Below are 15,481 nucleotides of genomic sequence, written 5' to 3'. Positions count from 1 at the left end.
TAAATATAAACAATATACACAAAATATCTAGCACAATAAAGTGTGCTAAAAAGTACAGCACATGGATCCCTGTATGCTGTTCAAGAGAAACAAACTTTCTATAAGACATATTGAATGAAAACATTCATCAAGCTACTTAAAATGTCAAATCTTCAATTCAACCAGAACTTTATCAACTTGTTTTAATAACACTAATTTCCATTTCTATTTATTTATTGAGACAAGGCCTCATTATGTAGTTCAGATTTGCAGATCAGATTTGTAGATCAAACTTGCAGTGACCTTACTGCCTCAGCCTCCTAAGTACTGGGATTATAACTGTGCACCTCCATTAGTGGCAACACTGATTTTGTTGAAAATTTTAGAGCAATTATACTGATGACAAGTGAAAGATTATGAAATTATTTCCTGAATCTATAAAATCTAATAAAAATAGGATCCTTGGAGGAGAATAAAACATTTTTTGCAGTCCATAAAGTAGCTAGATGCTTATGAAGAGTAGAATAAACTGTTCTTACCAGATTGTTTTCGAGTAGGCAGCTCATCTCATATTGGCCTTACCTACTAATGTAAAGTTGCTCTCCAAAAGCTCTCGATGAGTGTTAAACCAGGCCTGAGCAAGGCGACTATTTTTATTCTTTCCAATAATATAGTTCATGATATAGGCGAGCAGACCAGTCACCATCAAAATTTCTAGATAGTAACTTTCCCAACTGTTTTGGAGGTGGGCAGGAACCTAAAGGAGAGAAATCATTCTATTCTATTTATTTATACCAGGGATCAAACTGATGACCTCATATGTGCCAGGAATTATTCCATTTAAAGTTGGCTGAACAATTAAGATGAAAAATGAGAAACCCATGTACAACTGTACATGTATACAATTTTATTTTGAAAAATATACTCATTTTGGTTTTCTAGGTCAGCACTGTAAAAGATTCTTTAAGGAAATAAAGACAGTCAAATGGGATAAAAATGTGGCAGACCTTTTGTATTTAACTTGGCTCTGAGTCCCGCCCAAAACTATATCCAATGTATGTCCCTTTCTTTCTTTCTCTTTGTCTCTCTCACTCCTTTTTTTTTTCCTTTGAGACAAAGTCTTGCTACATAGCCTAACCTGGCCTCCAGCTCATGGCACTTCTGGCTCAGTCTCCCAAGTGCTGGGACTATAGGTGTGTGCACCATACCCAGTTTATTTCTTAGAAAGACCAGAATAAAACATAAGAGTTGCTTCTCTAGGTGTGACTATATATCAGAAAAACTCTTCACCAGTTCCCATTATGATATTATAACAATATCACTACCAGATGTCACTAGTTATATTTCTGGGACTAATGACAAAAAGGTATTTTATTGGTTAGTTTAGAATTCAGAATTCTGAATACCTACATCAACAATTGTTATTGGGTCCTTATTTTTGCTGGATGAAGTATCTGTTTTGTCTTCATAACCTTCGAATTCTTCATCATCATATGGCTCACTCTCAGTATCTCCCTCCTATAAAAATGAAATACAATGTTTTCTTCTATAAATGCTACCAGCAATTGTGTCTCATCCTGTGGCCAATATTTGTAGAGGAAAACAGAACTTACAAGCAGCAAGTATGGAACACAGAGATACTATATTAGTTTAACAAAATATTACAGAATCCAAATTTCAGTTATAAGGTAAATTCTGGCACCTAATATACAGTGTAACACAGTACTAACAGTTAACAGTGTATTGTATATTTCATATTTGCTAAGAAATTAGATGTTAAGTATTCCCACTATATACATACAAGTAGGAGGTAAGATGAACATGCTAATCACTTCACAATATATATCAGGACATCATATCCTAAAATTTAAAAATATGTAACATTCATTTGTTACTTGTACTTCAAAAACTAAAAAACACAAAAGTGAGGATGATTCCTCACACTGCTGAACCCAAAGTTCTACATGATAATTCTCACCTGAACATAACTTTTCAGTCCCTCTTAGCAAGAACATTAATCCAAAAGAAAAGTACGATTTACATTATCCATACAAAAGGTGGGACTATATAACAAAACATTTACAAGAGCACTACTTACTGAGGAGAAACTAAAGATTCCAGAGAGTAATTTTTCCTTAGATATAGGTCTGGGGGGGCTGGGGATTTAGCGCAGCAGCATAAGCGCTTGCCTTGCAAGTGTGTGGTTGTAAGTTCGATCCCCAGTACCGATAAAAAAAGAAAAAGACAAAAAAAAAAAAAAAAAAAAAAAAAGATATAGGTCTGGGGAAAATGCTGATTACAAATTCACCACCCTTTAAATTTCCCAGAAAACCAATAAAAACAAAAGAGCCCCACCTGGGTATCTGCATCTTCAAAATCTCCTTCTTGGTTTTCATCTTGCCCTTCTAACTCCACAGTGGTCTCATCTTCATCATCTTCAGTGGTTATCAACCGTGGAGGAGATTCAGTAACAGAATCTTCTACGACATCTTCAAATTCAGCAAAGTCATTATCATCATACTCTACAATGTCATCCTCATCTTCGAAGTCATCAAACTTGGCTTCCGAGACACTTCCAAACACCAAGAGAACAATGCAGAAAGCATGGAAGGTTTTCATCTCACCCTAAAAATAAGCTTCAAAATGAGAAAAAAAAGAATCCTAAAGTGAACTGCCATTCTACATATATACTGATCAGATTTTATAAACAGTTAAAAATAAAAATCTATAAATCCACCAAGTGTGGTACATGTTTTAATTCCAGCACTTGAAGACTGAGGCAGGAGGATCATTTAAAGTTTCAGGCCAGCGTGGGCTACAAGGTGAATTCAAGGCCAGCCTGAACTACACAGTGATACTCTAAACTCAAACAGCCCCCCTCAATCTACAATATCTTTTTAAAACATAACTTTTATCACTTCAGGTTTTGATAATCATCAAAGGCTAATATATTCCTACAAAGTAATGTAAGAACACTGATTTTTGATTTTTATAAAATGACCCCATTACATCAACTCTACCTTTGCTGAGCATATCACCGTGATACATACTATGCCAAAAAGAATGAAACATGATTCCTGCCAGGTATGGTAGTATACGTCTGTAATGCCAGCACTGACAGGTCAAGGCATAAAAGCCTGGGCCACATAAACAAGTTTAAGGCCAGCTTACCCTACAAAGTCAGAACCTGTCTCAACCTCCTGTTCCCCAAAAAACTCACACAAACATAATTACCATCATAAATTTGTACAGAATTTTAGCTTAAGGGTTATGTTACACTATTACTTATGAGAGTTTTAAAATTATTTGGTAAACTATGGGTATTATCTAAATGACAAGTTTATTTTTTGTCCATTAAAAATTATTAGAACTGATTGACTGACTGCGATACTGGGGGACTGAATGCAGAATCTTCACACACTGAGCTACAGCCCCATTCCTTTTTTATTTTGAGACAGGGGCTCACTTAAGCCTCAAATTGTCAGTCTGGGCTTGAACTTGTGATCCCTCTGCTTTAGACTTCCAGAGTGCTGGGATCATGTTGTTTTAGAAGCAAATGTACCAAGAAAAAGGTTTAGAAGCATATACATCTATATATAAATACACAAATGATTCTTTCTATGATTCTGGCCACAAATCAAATTGGACAAGAACTGAATCAAATTCAACGTTATGTTCAATATTGATCTTATGAGGAAACTTGATTTGGGTCTTATCTGGTTCAGTTTGTGAGCGGAATCTTGGAGATCACTGAATTTATAAACTGAGGTATCACTGTAGTATGCAGGGTGTTCAGTAGGATTATGAGTACTTTATTTTTGTTCTAATTTTTCTGTAATGTACTTTTGTAACTTAAAAGCATAGGTTTTTTTTTTTTTTTTTTGGTTTGTTGTGGTACCAGGGATTGAACTCATGACCTGGTGCTTGCCAGGCAGGTGTTTAGGCCACTGAGCTAAATCACCAGCCCAAAAGCATAGTTTCTGTATTGGAGAAGATGAATTGGAGACTGAAAAATAGCAAAGAGGTCTAAACTAGCATATTTTGGTTTGCTAGAACACTGGGTTTATAAACCCAAGTTAAGAAAATAAAGCTAAGGGGCTGGGGATTTAGCTCAGCGGCAAAAGCGCCTGCCTGGCAAGCAGGCAGTCGTGAGTTCAATCCCTGATACCGATAAAAACGAAAAAGACAAAAAAAAAAAATGAAGCTAGAAAGGCCAACAGGAGCCAGATCATGTCAATCTTCATTTAAACACCACACCAAGAAGTTCAAATAATCACAGGCAACTAAAGTATTTTAATCAAAACAAAGAAAGAAAGAAAAAAGAAAAACCAACAAAATGACACTGTCAGATATGCAAGTTAATTTTAACAAAAAAAAAAAATTTTTTTTTTGTGGTACTAGGGATTGAACTCACGATCTCAAATTTACCAGACAGGCACTTACGCCCCTGAGCTAAATCCCTGACCCTTTTTTTTTGTCTTTTTGAGACAGGGTCTTGCTATGCAGTTCAGGCTAGTCTTGAGTTCACTTTGTAGCCCAGACTGGTCTTGAATCTTGAATTTTCAATGATTCTCCTGCCTCAGCCTGCCTCCCCAGTGCTGGGATTACCAGTATGTGCCACTACACCCAGCTAATTTTAACAATTTATATACGGAATAAATCCAAGAAAAGTACTTGAAGGAGGAAAAATAGGAAGTCTCAAATAACTGATAAAATAATATTTGTTGCATAAATGAAGAGAAAAGTTAATTAGACAGCTATTTAAGAATTAAATTTTGGGTCAGGGATTTAGCTCAGCAGCATAAGGGCCTGCCTGGCAAGCGTGAGGTCATGAGTTCAATTCCCAGCACCAAAAACAACAATAATAATAAAACAAAAAACAAACAAACAAACAGACACCCAAGAATTGTATTTGTCAGGCCGGGAATTTATCTCAGTGGTGTTAGTGTAAGCTTGATACCGGGTAACAAAACAAACAAACAGAAGATTGTATGTATCAACACAAAGTAAACATAAAGGGAACACATGGGCAAGACCTGCAGTGATTCCAAGTCTACGTTGTTTATTTGTCTGTTTTTGGAGGACAGGGTCTTGCTATGTATTCTGAGCTGGCCTTGAACTCACTAGGTAGCCCACCAGGCTGGTGATGATCTTGCCTCAGCCTCCCATTACAGGGGTGCACCATGCCTGGCTCCAAGTTCTGTTAAATGAATAACTGGAAAAAGCCATTTTTATTGAGATAGACAATAATAAAGGAGGAAAAAAAGTAAGGCAAAGGTAATTCAATTTGCTACTCACTAAAAATTTTGAGGTGTTTCAAGTAGTATGCTACAAGATTAAGGTATCTCAATTTTCACAATGCGCCAAAAAGGTGTTATAACCCATTTTCAGAGAGGAAGGCAAGGAAGTAGCTGTAAACAAAATGTTTAGGAACCAGGCTTGAACGGGGAAAAAGATGGTGTATAGACAAGATCATCCAGGAAATATCACCCAGAGAGAGAGGGAGAGAAACTACTAAGCCTCAGCAAAATCTTGAAACAAAGCATAACGACTAAGATGTAACACATATTTCCTATTTCCTGCAAAATCCTCAAGGAATGTACTCGATAAATACTAATTCCCTTTCTTCTGGCATACTTTAATAAAGATCTCCAAGAGTTAATATCTATTTTAGTGCTTCCCTTTCAGAACTCCAGGCTTAAACTTTTTAAGTAGAAGCAACTAAATGTTTACTGTAGACAGCCAAGCTGGTTAAGAATGTCATAAGGTCTGGAATTTCCCTTTGGAATGTTCATACAACCAAAGGCATTTCTACTATAATTCAGCATTGTAACAAAGCTTAAGGTTATTTAGGTTAAAATTGTCCAAGCACTTTGCACATTGGTTTTCCTAGGTCTCCACTGTATTTGTTAACCCATTTCTCACAAGCACAAGTTGCCATGTCATGCAGCCTCCATGGCTCCTGAAGTCGGCAAAACTGAACGGAGGCAGGGCATGAGCACTAACGGGTCTGGTGTAACTTTTTTTTTTTTCAAACTCGCCTTATTATCTCTCAACAACTGACTCTGGACTTGAAAGAGGAATAAATGGAACGCTCATTCTTTGTTGACAGTTCAGATTAGGCCTGTATGACATTAACCAAAACATGAGATTTCTAGGAAGCATGTAGACATTGATCTGTTTACTTACTGATGTCAATTAAAAACATGTCTTGTTAGAAACTTTCAAAGAAGGTTCACCACATAAGTCATTTCTGTCAAACCACCCATTTCTTGTCTCTCCACCATGACGAATCCATTCATCCTAAAGTCTACGTTCCATTTTTCCTGCTGCACGCTGGAAATTTCCTCAAGTTTGTCTTTTGAGTTGGTATTTGCTCACACCTCTGCAGAGATCCCCAAAAGCACCACAATTACCCCCACACTCCGAAAGATAAACCGTAAATCGATTAGAAAAAGCGGACAGAGATTTTAAAAATGTTTTTAAAGAGAGTCGGGAGAGATGAGAAGTTGCGGGGATCGATGTCATTACCCGCTAAACTTACGGGTTGCTGGGGTGGAAAACGGGGCCCGGCTACAGGCCACGCAACTCAACCGTCACTCGGCCTGAAGGTGTCCCCGCGACTAACGCATCACGGCCCACTACCAACCTGCACCCGTCTGGCGCTCCGGCTGCGGGTACTTCTACCCGCCTCTCTGCTGCCTTCGCCTTAGCGGCAGTCTGACTCGTCGAGACGCCCACAGGACGCAGACACTGCAGGTAACACAGGCACGGCGCTCCACTCTTCACGTAGCCCCCACCGTCTGTTACGTAGAATGCGTACGGCTCGTCCGCGCCTGCGCGCAACGGGGAGCACAGGACGCAGCCTCCAGGAAAGCGCGAGACTTCCTCGTTCGCGCTGTTAGAGGTGAGGTGGGGCGGCTGGGAAAATTACATAATCCCCGCCCCGGGGCCAGAAATGTCGTCGCTAAAAGACGGATTTCTCCATTAGTAAGACTGATGTCACACTCAACTGGTGATCCGGAAGTTAAAGGTGGCCATGTTCTTTGGGACCATGTGGTCTGAGGCATAAGGTGAATGTTGCTTAAATCGTATTTGCAGGTGACCAAAGATAAGGAGACTGGCATTTTTATGTAAATATAATTTCCGACCTTTATTCTGTTGAGAGTTTTGGGCGGCTCCCTGCCCCTGCCACTTTTTCTAGTCCCAGATACGTTTTTTGGTGGGCCGTGAACACCTTCCACCCAGCAGCAGCTTCCTGTAGGTGCCTGAGGAGTCTGTGAAGGATTCCGGAATTTTAAGGACGGGCGCAAGCAGCACCTTCCGGGAGCCGTAGTTTCCTCCCCAGGCCCCGCCCTCCGGCGCTCACTCTCCTGAGTGCGCATGTCAGGTGTGCGTTCCCCTCCCTCCGTCAGCAACGGGCAGAGAGGCGGCGGCGGCGATAGCAGCAGTAGCAGCGGCGGCAGCGAAGGGGGCGGAGAAGGAGGAGCGCGGCGGGACGCGATCCAGACCGCGCCTAATTCTGGCTGTGGGATTCCCTCTACGACAGAGGTGTTGGCGGCTGTCGCTGCAACCATAGCAGCAGGTCTGTGTGAAAGGGGTCTGAAGGCGAGACTGCTCGCCCTTGGGTCACTAGAGGCAACTGGGGCCTAGCAAAAGCCGAGGAACCGCAGCCTCTTTTTAACAAAGAGTCGGCGAAGCCTCAGGGCCCGGGGGCCCAGGAGGGATAGGGTGCGCTCTGAGGCCCTGAGAGATTCTTCGGAGCCGCGTCGCCCTCCCACGGAACCCGCCTTTCCCAGTTCTCAGCGAGGCCCAGTTGGCGGCTTTTCGGAGGCGGCGCTTGCAGGACTCAAAAAGGGATTTGTAGAGTGCCGGGCTCCAAGGCTGAGGTAGCCGTGGGGAAGCTTCTGACCCAAGTGGGCAGCAGTTGGGAGATGCAAAACTCCCAAATAGGGGTTCCTGGTAGCAGAAGTTGACGGGTCAGAAAATGAGAAAAGTCAGTCACTGGCCTTTGTGATTAGCATTACCATAGACAAACTTTGGCGGCCTACTTGAGAGCCTGCCTCATGTGAGTAAATAATTTATGTGGATCGCTAACACACGAAAAACATAAAAAGACTATCACACTAGTCAGAGTTTGGGGAATTATGTAGCCTCATCAATTTAGTGAGCATTTCCTTCTTGGCCTCTACTTCTTTAGGCTGTCGTTCAGTTTCCTGTGGCTTCCTTCTATGGTACTTTTTCTGTGAGTACTGTTTGTGTATCTGTCTTCTGTATTCATGTGCGGGAGCTCCTAAAGGGTAGAGACTTTCAATTAGTTTTTAGAGCTCAGCCCAGTTGTGGCGGGTAAGACGCGAATGGTGTTTAGTGTAAAACATGGTTAGACTTTCAACGGTGGGTAAAAAGTGTGTTTTCGTGTACCCAGAAGGAATAGCATAATAATTAATATATCCAAGGATTACTTTTATTAGTATCTGCTGTGCCTATTTCCTACCCACCCTCAAAAGGTATCAGTTATAGATCTGAGTCCTGCCTTTATGAAACATAGTAGGAGGAAGAGAAACAAGCTTATATTATAGGGTACATTAGAAAACTTAATATACCTTAGGAAAAACAGTGCCTTAGGAAATGAGAAATGGGGGTGGATGTTGGAATTTTTAGTAGAGTGGTTAGAGAAACCTTTTATGACAAGCCATTATTTAAGCACACTAGGAGATGAGGGAGTCAAATAAATATCTGGAGTAAGAGAACAGCTAGCATAAAGGCCTTCAAGAGGACAAGGGTAGCCTGTTAGAAGACAGTGAAAGATGAATGTGTTTGGAGCACTGAGCAAACAAGGGAGTGGTAAAAGATAAGGTTAAGGAAAAATGGGAGGGGGAAGGGGAATGGGCAAAACAACCAGGGCCTTTTAGGCCTTTATGAAGATTTCATCTCAACTATGCATAAGATGGGAACCATCTGAGCAGAGGGGTGATAAGATTTAACTTACATTGTAATAATGTAGCATAATCATGGACAAGTGCAATTCTTCAAATTCATGCTGTATCACGAAGATAGTTATAATTTGTCCTTAGTTTCATTAAAGAGAAGGGGATGCTTCTAAAGTAACTATCATCCAGCAGTTAGTTATATTTGGTTTTAGAAAAATGTGATGAAAGTCTTATTTTTTGTACAGATTCTCATTAAAGAATTAATTAGTGTGTAAGATATTCTTAGAGCAGATTAGTAGATAGAGGTGATGCTAATCAACTATCCACTATAACTCAAGAGCTCTTTTTCAGAAATTCAGGTGATGAAGTAATATAGTTTTATCTATATCTCTATATCTATTTTTAGTTCACTATGTAAAAAATTCATCTCCCTGTCTTATTTTTCACTGTTAATCAAAACACAAACTCCAGGCAATTTTTGAGACAAGATCTTGCTATGTAGTTCAGGCTGTCTTTGAACTGCATAGCCCAAGCTGGCCTCAAACAGCAAACTTTCTGTTTTTGTAACCTCCCAAGTGCAGAGATTGCAAGTATGTACCACCGCGCCTGGCAGGTACATTTCTTATTTGTATTTCACTTTTCTAACTTCCCAGCTTTTACTAATTCCTTCTTAGAATATCTTTCTTTGTACATCTCTACCCAGCTTGAAGAACCTAGTGTTAGCTTTAGCTCTTTCATAAAGCTTGCTTCCATTTGACAACTGCTAGTGATCTCTAACTTAATCATCAGTGTCATACAACACTTAGATATAATTCTCTGAGTTGAAAGAGATCTGATATTAGCTACTTACCTATGGAGAAGTTCATTTCTGGAGAAATAATGATGTTAAACATCAGCTCCTGTGTATTGAGCACTTACTACGTACCAGGTTTTTAAAAATGTACTTTTGTGTGTGAACTCAGTTTTTTATCCTAGCTCATAAAGTAAATGGTATCTTCAACATCGTACAGATGAAGCTGAGGCCCAGAGAAAGTAAATAAATTCCTTGAGATTCATGTCAATTTTAACTTTTTATGTTTTTATTATTTATTTATTTTTGAGATGAGGTCTCACTGCATATTTCAGGCTAACCTTGAACTCACTATGTAACCCAAGGTGGTCTCAAACTCACAGTGATCCTCCTGCGTTAACCTCCTAAGTGCTGGGATTATAGATGTAAGCTACCATACTTTGCTCAGTTTTAAATCTGTTCTAGAGCAGATTGTCATTCATGTGCTCAATTATAAAATAATGAAGTAATAGTTAAACAGAATGAAAAAAAGAACATAAATTCCTATTTCCTTGGGGGCAGTGGTGTGATATATGTTGGTATTGTGGAAGTAAGAAAAGTCACATCAAAGAGATGTGAGCATTGAGATGCTCTGTATGACCTCGTTCTCTAGGTTTTTCCACTTTGTGACATATACCTTCCATATACACATTTCTGTTTTTGTCATTCTCTTCAGTTCAGTTCAGTCAGGCTGGAATGAGACCTTACTTTATGCCATTACTCTTTTACCATTTCTGTTACTCAGAGTTTCTCCCTATATACTTCAGTTTCAGGAAAATCAAACACTCTGATAAATGTTTTTTCCTCTTCTTAAATTTTCTCCTAACTAAGTCTGTCCTATCTATCCATGAAGGTCCTATCTCTCAGAGCTCATCTGAAATACTCCTAAAATGGTAACATAAATATGATTTTCCAGAAAAGTGATCTGATTCAGAATCAATCTAGTCTTAAAACATCTGATAACATAACTTCCCTTGGTGCTGATAATACTCCTGAGTATTGAACCTAGAGCTTTTGCACTGAACTTTGTCTGTAGCCCTTTTTATTTTGAAACAGGATTTCTCTTAAGTTGCCCATGCAGGACTAGCATTGCCTCCCAAGTGCTGGAATTATAGGCATGCACCCCTCACTCACCTTAATTATAACTATTTGAATTTATGTTATAACTTTACTACATAGAGATACTTCTTGGGAATTTGGAGTATTTGCTAGTTGCAGGTTCCAGTAAAACACATTTTATTTTGTTTTGTTTTTTGGCTTTTTTGAGACAAGGTTTGTAAAACACATTTTAAAGATTGTGTATGGAGACATTGTACTGGGGTTTGAACTTGACTTTTACACTGAGCAACATTCTCAGCCCTTTTTCCCAAGCTGGGCTCAAATTTAGGATTCTCCTGCTTCAGCCTCCAAGAGTTGTGGGATTACAGGCATGTACCACCATTCTGGCTAAAGGAATATTTTTTAAAAGAAAAAAAAAGTAAAAAAAATCCATGTTTCACAAAACATCATTTCAGAAACTACACTTCTGTAAGTTGGATAAAATTAACAAAAATACATGTGCAAATAGAATTTCTAATTCTTTAATTTTCATAATATTGGGTCTTTTCTCTCCGTTTGTTAATCGTGCTACTCACTGTTGAATTTAGGGCCCTCTCACTGAGTTACATCCTCTGTAATCCCACCCCTTTATTTTGAGACAGGGTCTCGCTGAGTTGCCCAGGCTGAGCTCCAATTTTCATTCCTTTTGTCTCAACCTCCTAGATTACAGGAATTACAAATATGTGCCACCACACCTAGTTTATTTTTTTGTTTGTTTTTAACTTTAAAATACACATTGAAAATGTAGCCATTTTAGAGCCATACATGGTGATATTACACATGTAATCCCAGCACTTGGGAGAGTGAGATAGGAGGATTGCCACAGTTCAAGGCCAGCCTGGACTACAAAGTCTCTATTTAAAAAAAAAAATTTTTTTTTAAGTACACAGTTCAGTGGCAATAAATATACCTGCATTGTTTTGTTACCATCACTGCCATCCAGCCACAGAACTATTTTCTGAAGGGAAAACTGAAATGTGCCTATTAAACAGCAGTAGTCCTTTTTATCCCTAGCTCTCATCACCACTGCAATCACTATTCTACTGCAGTCACAATCACTGCAATCACTATTTCGGTCTTGGAATTTGACTGTTAGGAATACTTCATATAAGTGGAATCATGTGTTCTTTGTAACTTACTCAATGTAGTGTCCTCAAGATTCATCTGTCATAGTGTATATCCGTTTTTTAGGGTGTGTGTGTGTGTGTGTGTGTGTGTGTGTGTTTGAGACAGAGTTTCACTAGGCAGTTCAGGCTGGCCTTGAACTCATTTTGTATTCCAGGCTGGCTTGCAACTCGGTAATCTTCCTTCAACCTCCCAAGTGCTGGGATTACGGGCATATATCACCATGTACAGATATGGTGGATCATATGTTAATTCTGTTTAATCTTTTGAAAAACCCCTACATTGTTTCACATTTTACGTTTCTCTCAACAATATAAGAGGCTCTTTCTTCACATATGTGCCAATATTAACATTATTTGTGGTGGGAAATTTTGTTTAGAATTGCCCAAATGAATCCCAGTTTTGTTGACAACATCCAAAGCATCATAATCAAGAGGAACTAATAAAGTTTGCTTTCTCTTATCAGAGAAAGAGACCAGAGTCTTACCGGAGTGTTGACCATGGCCACCTCACTGTCATGTAGAGCTTCTTCGGAGCTTTGACATTGACAGTGAACACAAGTATGTTAGCTTCAACTTTCGTGGCACATTCATTGGTTAGGGTGAACCTGATGACGTGATTAAGCATATTTCTTCTGGGAATGCTCTTTCAAGGATACATTGAGAGGTTGCCTTCAGAGCCCCAGTGTCTTGGGCAGGCATAAAGTGGTATGAGGGACAGATCTTTCTTTGTATGTGGCTATGGAAACTTTCCTGGCTTTCAGAATTTGTTTTGCTTCAATCTTTAGGACTATCTTGGTGAGAGGCTATTTTGTAGGTTTTTGTTGTTGTTGTTGTTCTGTGTTTTTTTTTTGTTTTTTTGTTTTGTTTTTTTTTTTTAGAATAGCTGTTAAGTGGATGTAAGGTATGGTTTTGAATTGCATCTTCCTAATTATTAATGGTATTGAACATATTTTCTTATGCTGATTGGCCATTTTATTTGAAGAACCGTCTGTCAAAATTCTTTACCTATGTTTTAATTGGACTTTGGGGAAGGATTGTAAAAATTTTAAATGAAATCTAGGAAGTTTACCTGGTATAGGAAGCTATATGGTAAATATGCCAGTATGAGTAGTAAAAGACTTGTCAAGAAACAAAGTAATGATGCATTGAGGATGAACTGACTTATTTTTAATCAGGAAGGGCAGCTGGTTAGATAATAAGATTTGAAATAATAATGGTTTTCTGAAACTCTGGAATGAATTTTGGAGAGTGTGGATGCATATTTATTCATTGAAAATTCTTTTGAGTACTGCACACATACTTATGCACTGTTATCCTACCTTTATATAGTTGGAGGGATTGTTTTTTGTTGTACTAAGGATTGAAATCAGGGCCCTATTCTTGTTCTATACCACTGAGCTTTTTTAAAAAATTGTTTTGTTTGTTTTTGAGACAGAGTCTAAGTGGCCCAGGCTGGCTTCCAATTTTTGATTCTCCTGCCTGAGCCTCCCAGGTCACTAGGATTATAGGTATATGCCATCATGCCTAGCCTTTTAAAAATTTTAAGATAGGATCTTGATCAGTTACCCAGGCTAACCTCAAGTTTATGATTCTTTTGCCTCAGTGTCCCAGGCAGCTGAGATTACAAGAATGGACTACCATATCCAGCATAAAAGTCATATTCTAATCAGTAGGATATATAGAAAATAAATTTGTTTAGTATTGCCAAAATTGATGAATTAAAGAAAATGGCCATAGTTCTCTAGATCTCTACCTAAAGGATACTGCTTTTGATCTGTTGAGTCTGTAAGCCACTGAGCAGATTTCACCTATGGAAGAAGTAGATTGTTTGGTTTGGTTTGGTTTTTTGAGACAAGGTCTCTCCATGTAGTTCAGGCTGATCTTGAACTTGTATAGGCTATGCTAGCCTCAAATGTGCAGCAGTCCTCCTGCCTTAACTTCCAAATGCTGGAATTACAGGCATGTACCACTACACTCAACAGAAGTAGAATTGTTCTTTTTTTTTTTTTTTTTAGGTAGTGTCTAGCTGTGAAAACTAGACTGGCCTTGAACTCACAGCAGTCCTCCTGCTTCAGTCTTCAGAGTTGCGATTACAGCCTTGTGCTTGTACACTCAGTTTAAAAGTTGAATTTTTAAAACCAAGGAATTGATTTACTGCTTTGTAATTTGAGCCATTTGATTATCTACTAGGATTGACTTATATCTATACCTGCTCTCTTCTTGTTAGTCTGGAGGAAAAGGTACTTATCCCTTTTGTTAAAAGTTTTGATCTTTAGGTCTGCTCAGGACCTCATTCTTTCCTTTTTTTTTTTTTCTTTCTTTTCCTGTCACTACATACCTTCAGTTTTTCTAACTGTTGATAGGACTTGTCAGTCACATGCTTGCATTTCTTCCTTAAAAAGTAAAACTCTGACTAAGCTAAATAGCTGATACCTGTAAAGTCCTACCACTCTGAGAGGCTAAGGTAGGAGAACACTAGCCTGAGCAATTTAGTGACTTAAAGGGCCTTGGTATGTAAAATTCTCTGGATGCCTCACTTGCTTCCAATCGTTGATAAATGGTCTACAAAATAATATTTACTCTTCTTGATCTGGTCTTTTCTTTGTACCCCTTTCTCACCAGTCATTCCTCAACTGTGCCCTTACTCTTCCATTCTCAACAGAGACTTTTTAAGTTCACATCTTAAGTGACTTCTATTTAGTTTTTAACATAGGACATTTCTTTCTGCCTGTAAAATTTCCCTTATCAGCTGTGTTTGTTTCCTCTCTATTCCTTTTGGAGTTTTCATGCTTCTCTTCCCTACTCATTCCTAAATGTAACCACACTGTAAGGTTTATTTTACCTCTTTTCACACTCTGTAGCTTCTTTGCTAGCTTATCTATATCAGTATTGTGCAAGTGTCTTACATCAAATGTTAGCTCCATCTAGGCTCCACTCTGCAGTTAAGAGTTCTGCTTGGCATCTCTCATTAGTTCTGCCAGAGATATTGAACTCACTTTGCTTTCTGCCCATTTTTCCAAGCTTTGCTGTGTGTAGCACCTTTCAAGTTTACATTTCTGGAGCTGGGAATTTAGCTCAGCGGCATAAGCACCTGCCTTGCAAGTGTGTTATTGTGAGTTCAATCCCCAGTACCGATAAAAAAACAAAAAGACAAAATTTTTAAAAATTAAAGAATAAAATAAAAATTTTAAAAAGTTTACATTTCTGTTAATGACATCACCTCATTCACCCAGCCATTAAAACTGGAAACTTACAGAATTATACCAGGCCCTTCTTTTTCCCTTAGCTTCCACACCAATTTTGGCCGTGCAACCCTTTGATTCTTTTTCTTAGATTCCTAAATAAATGATGCCCTCTTTCTCCTTCCTCAGAGGTAGTTACTTAGTTCAGGACTCTGCCATTTTTAATTTATTTCTATAATAGCCTCCTAGCCACTTTCCTTGCTAACAGTTTTTCTGGTTTTTTGTTTGTTTTTGTGGGCAGAATAAGGTTTGGGTTTGTTTATCTATCTGTGTTCT

At 38.8% G+C, this 15,481-nt stretch overlaps 2 protein-coding genes across 5 annotated transcripts in view; one reads left to right on the top strand and one right to left on the bottom strand.

Annotated features, from left to right (window-relative positions):
- Nucleotides 1–6,828, bottom strand: part of Ccdc47 (coiled-coil domain containing 47) — a 29,026-nt gene extending 22,198 nt beyond the window's left edge. Inside the window, exons 1-4 of one of the 2 annotated variants that reach the window (XM_003465925.5) lie at nucleotides 6,629–6,828; nucleotides 2,335–2,615; nucleotides 1,390–1,497; nucleotides 562–736 (exon numbers count right to left, since the gene is read on the bottom strand). In XM_003465925.5, the coding sequence (XP_003465973.1) occupies nucleotides 562–736; nucleotides 1,390–1,497; nucleotides 2,335–2,598 (547 nt within the window). In that variant the 5' untranslated portion in view covers nucleotides 2,599–2,615; nucleotides 6,629–6,828. Of the gene's footprint in view, nucleotides 1–561; nucleotides 737–1,389; nucleotides 1,498–2,334; nucleotides 2,616–6,168; nucleotides 6,191–6,628 lie in introns of those variants that run through there. The other variant, XM_063242623.1, reaches the window with a different exon arrangement.
- Nucleotides 6,829–6,902: 74 nt separating this feature from the next.
- Nucleotides 6,903–15,481, top strand: part of Ddx42 (DEAD-box helicase 42) — a 51,632-nt gene continuing 43,053 nt past the window's right edge. Inside the window, exon 1 of one of the 3 annotated variants that reach the window (XM_063242616.1) lies at nucleotides 6,903–7,052. The gene's annotated coding sequence lies outside the window, so the exon portion shown is untranslated. Of the gene's footprint in view, nucleotides 7,053–7,367; nucleotides 7,565–15,481 lie in introns of those variants that run through there. The other 2 variants (XM_063242615.1, XM_063242614.1) reach the window with 2 other exon arrangements.

Source organism: Cavia porcellus, unplaced genomic scaffold (genome assembly GCF_034190915.1).
Source record: "Cavia porcellus strain 051 isolate PalLab524CR breed Dunkin Hartley unplaced genomic scaffold, mCavPor4.1 scaffold_32, whole genome shotgun sequence".
Classification (NCBI taxonomy): Eukaryota; Metazoa; Chordata; class Mammalia; order Rodentia; family Caviidae; genus Cavia; species Cavia porcellus.
This window is presented reverse-complemented; position numbering and strand designations above follow the sequence as displayed.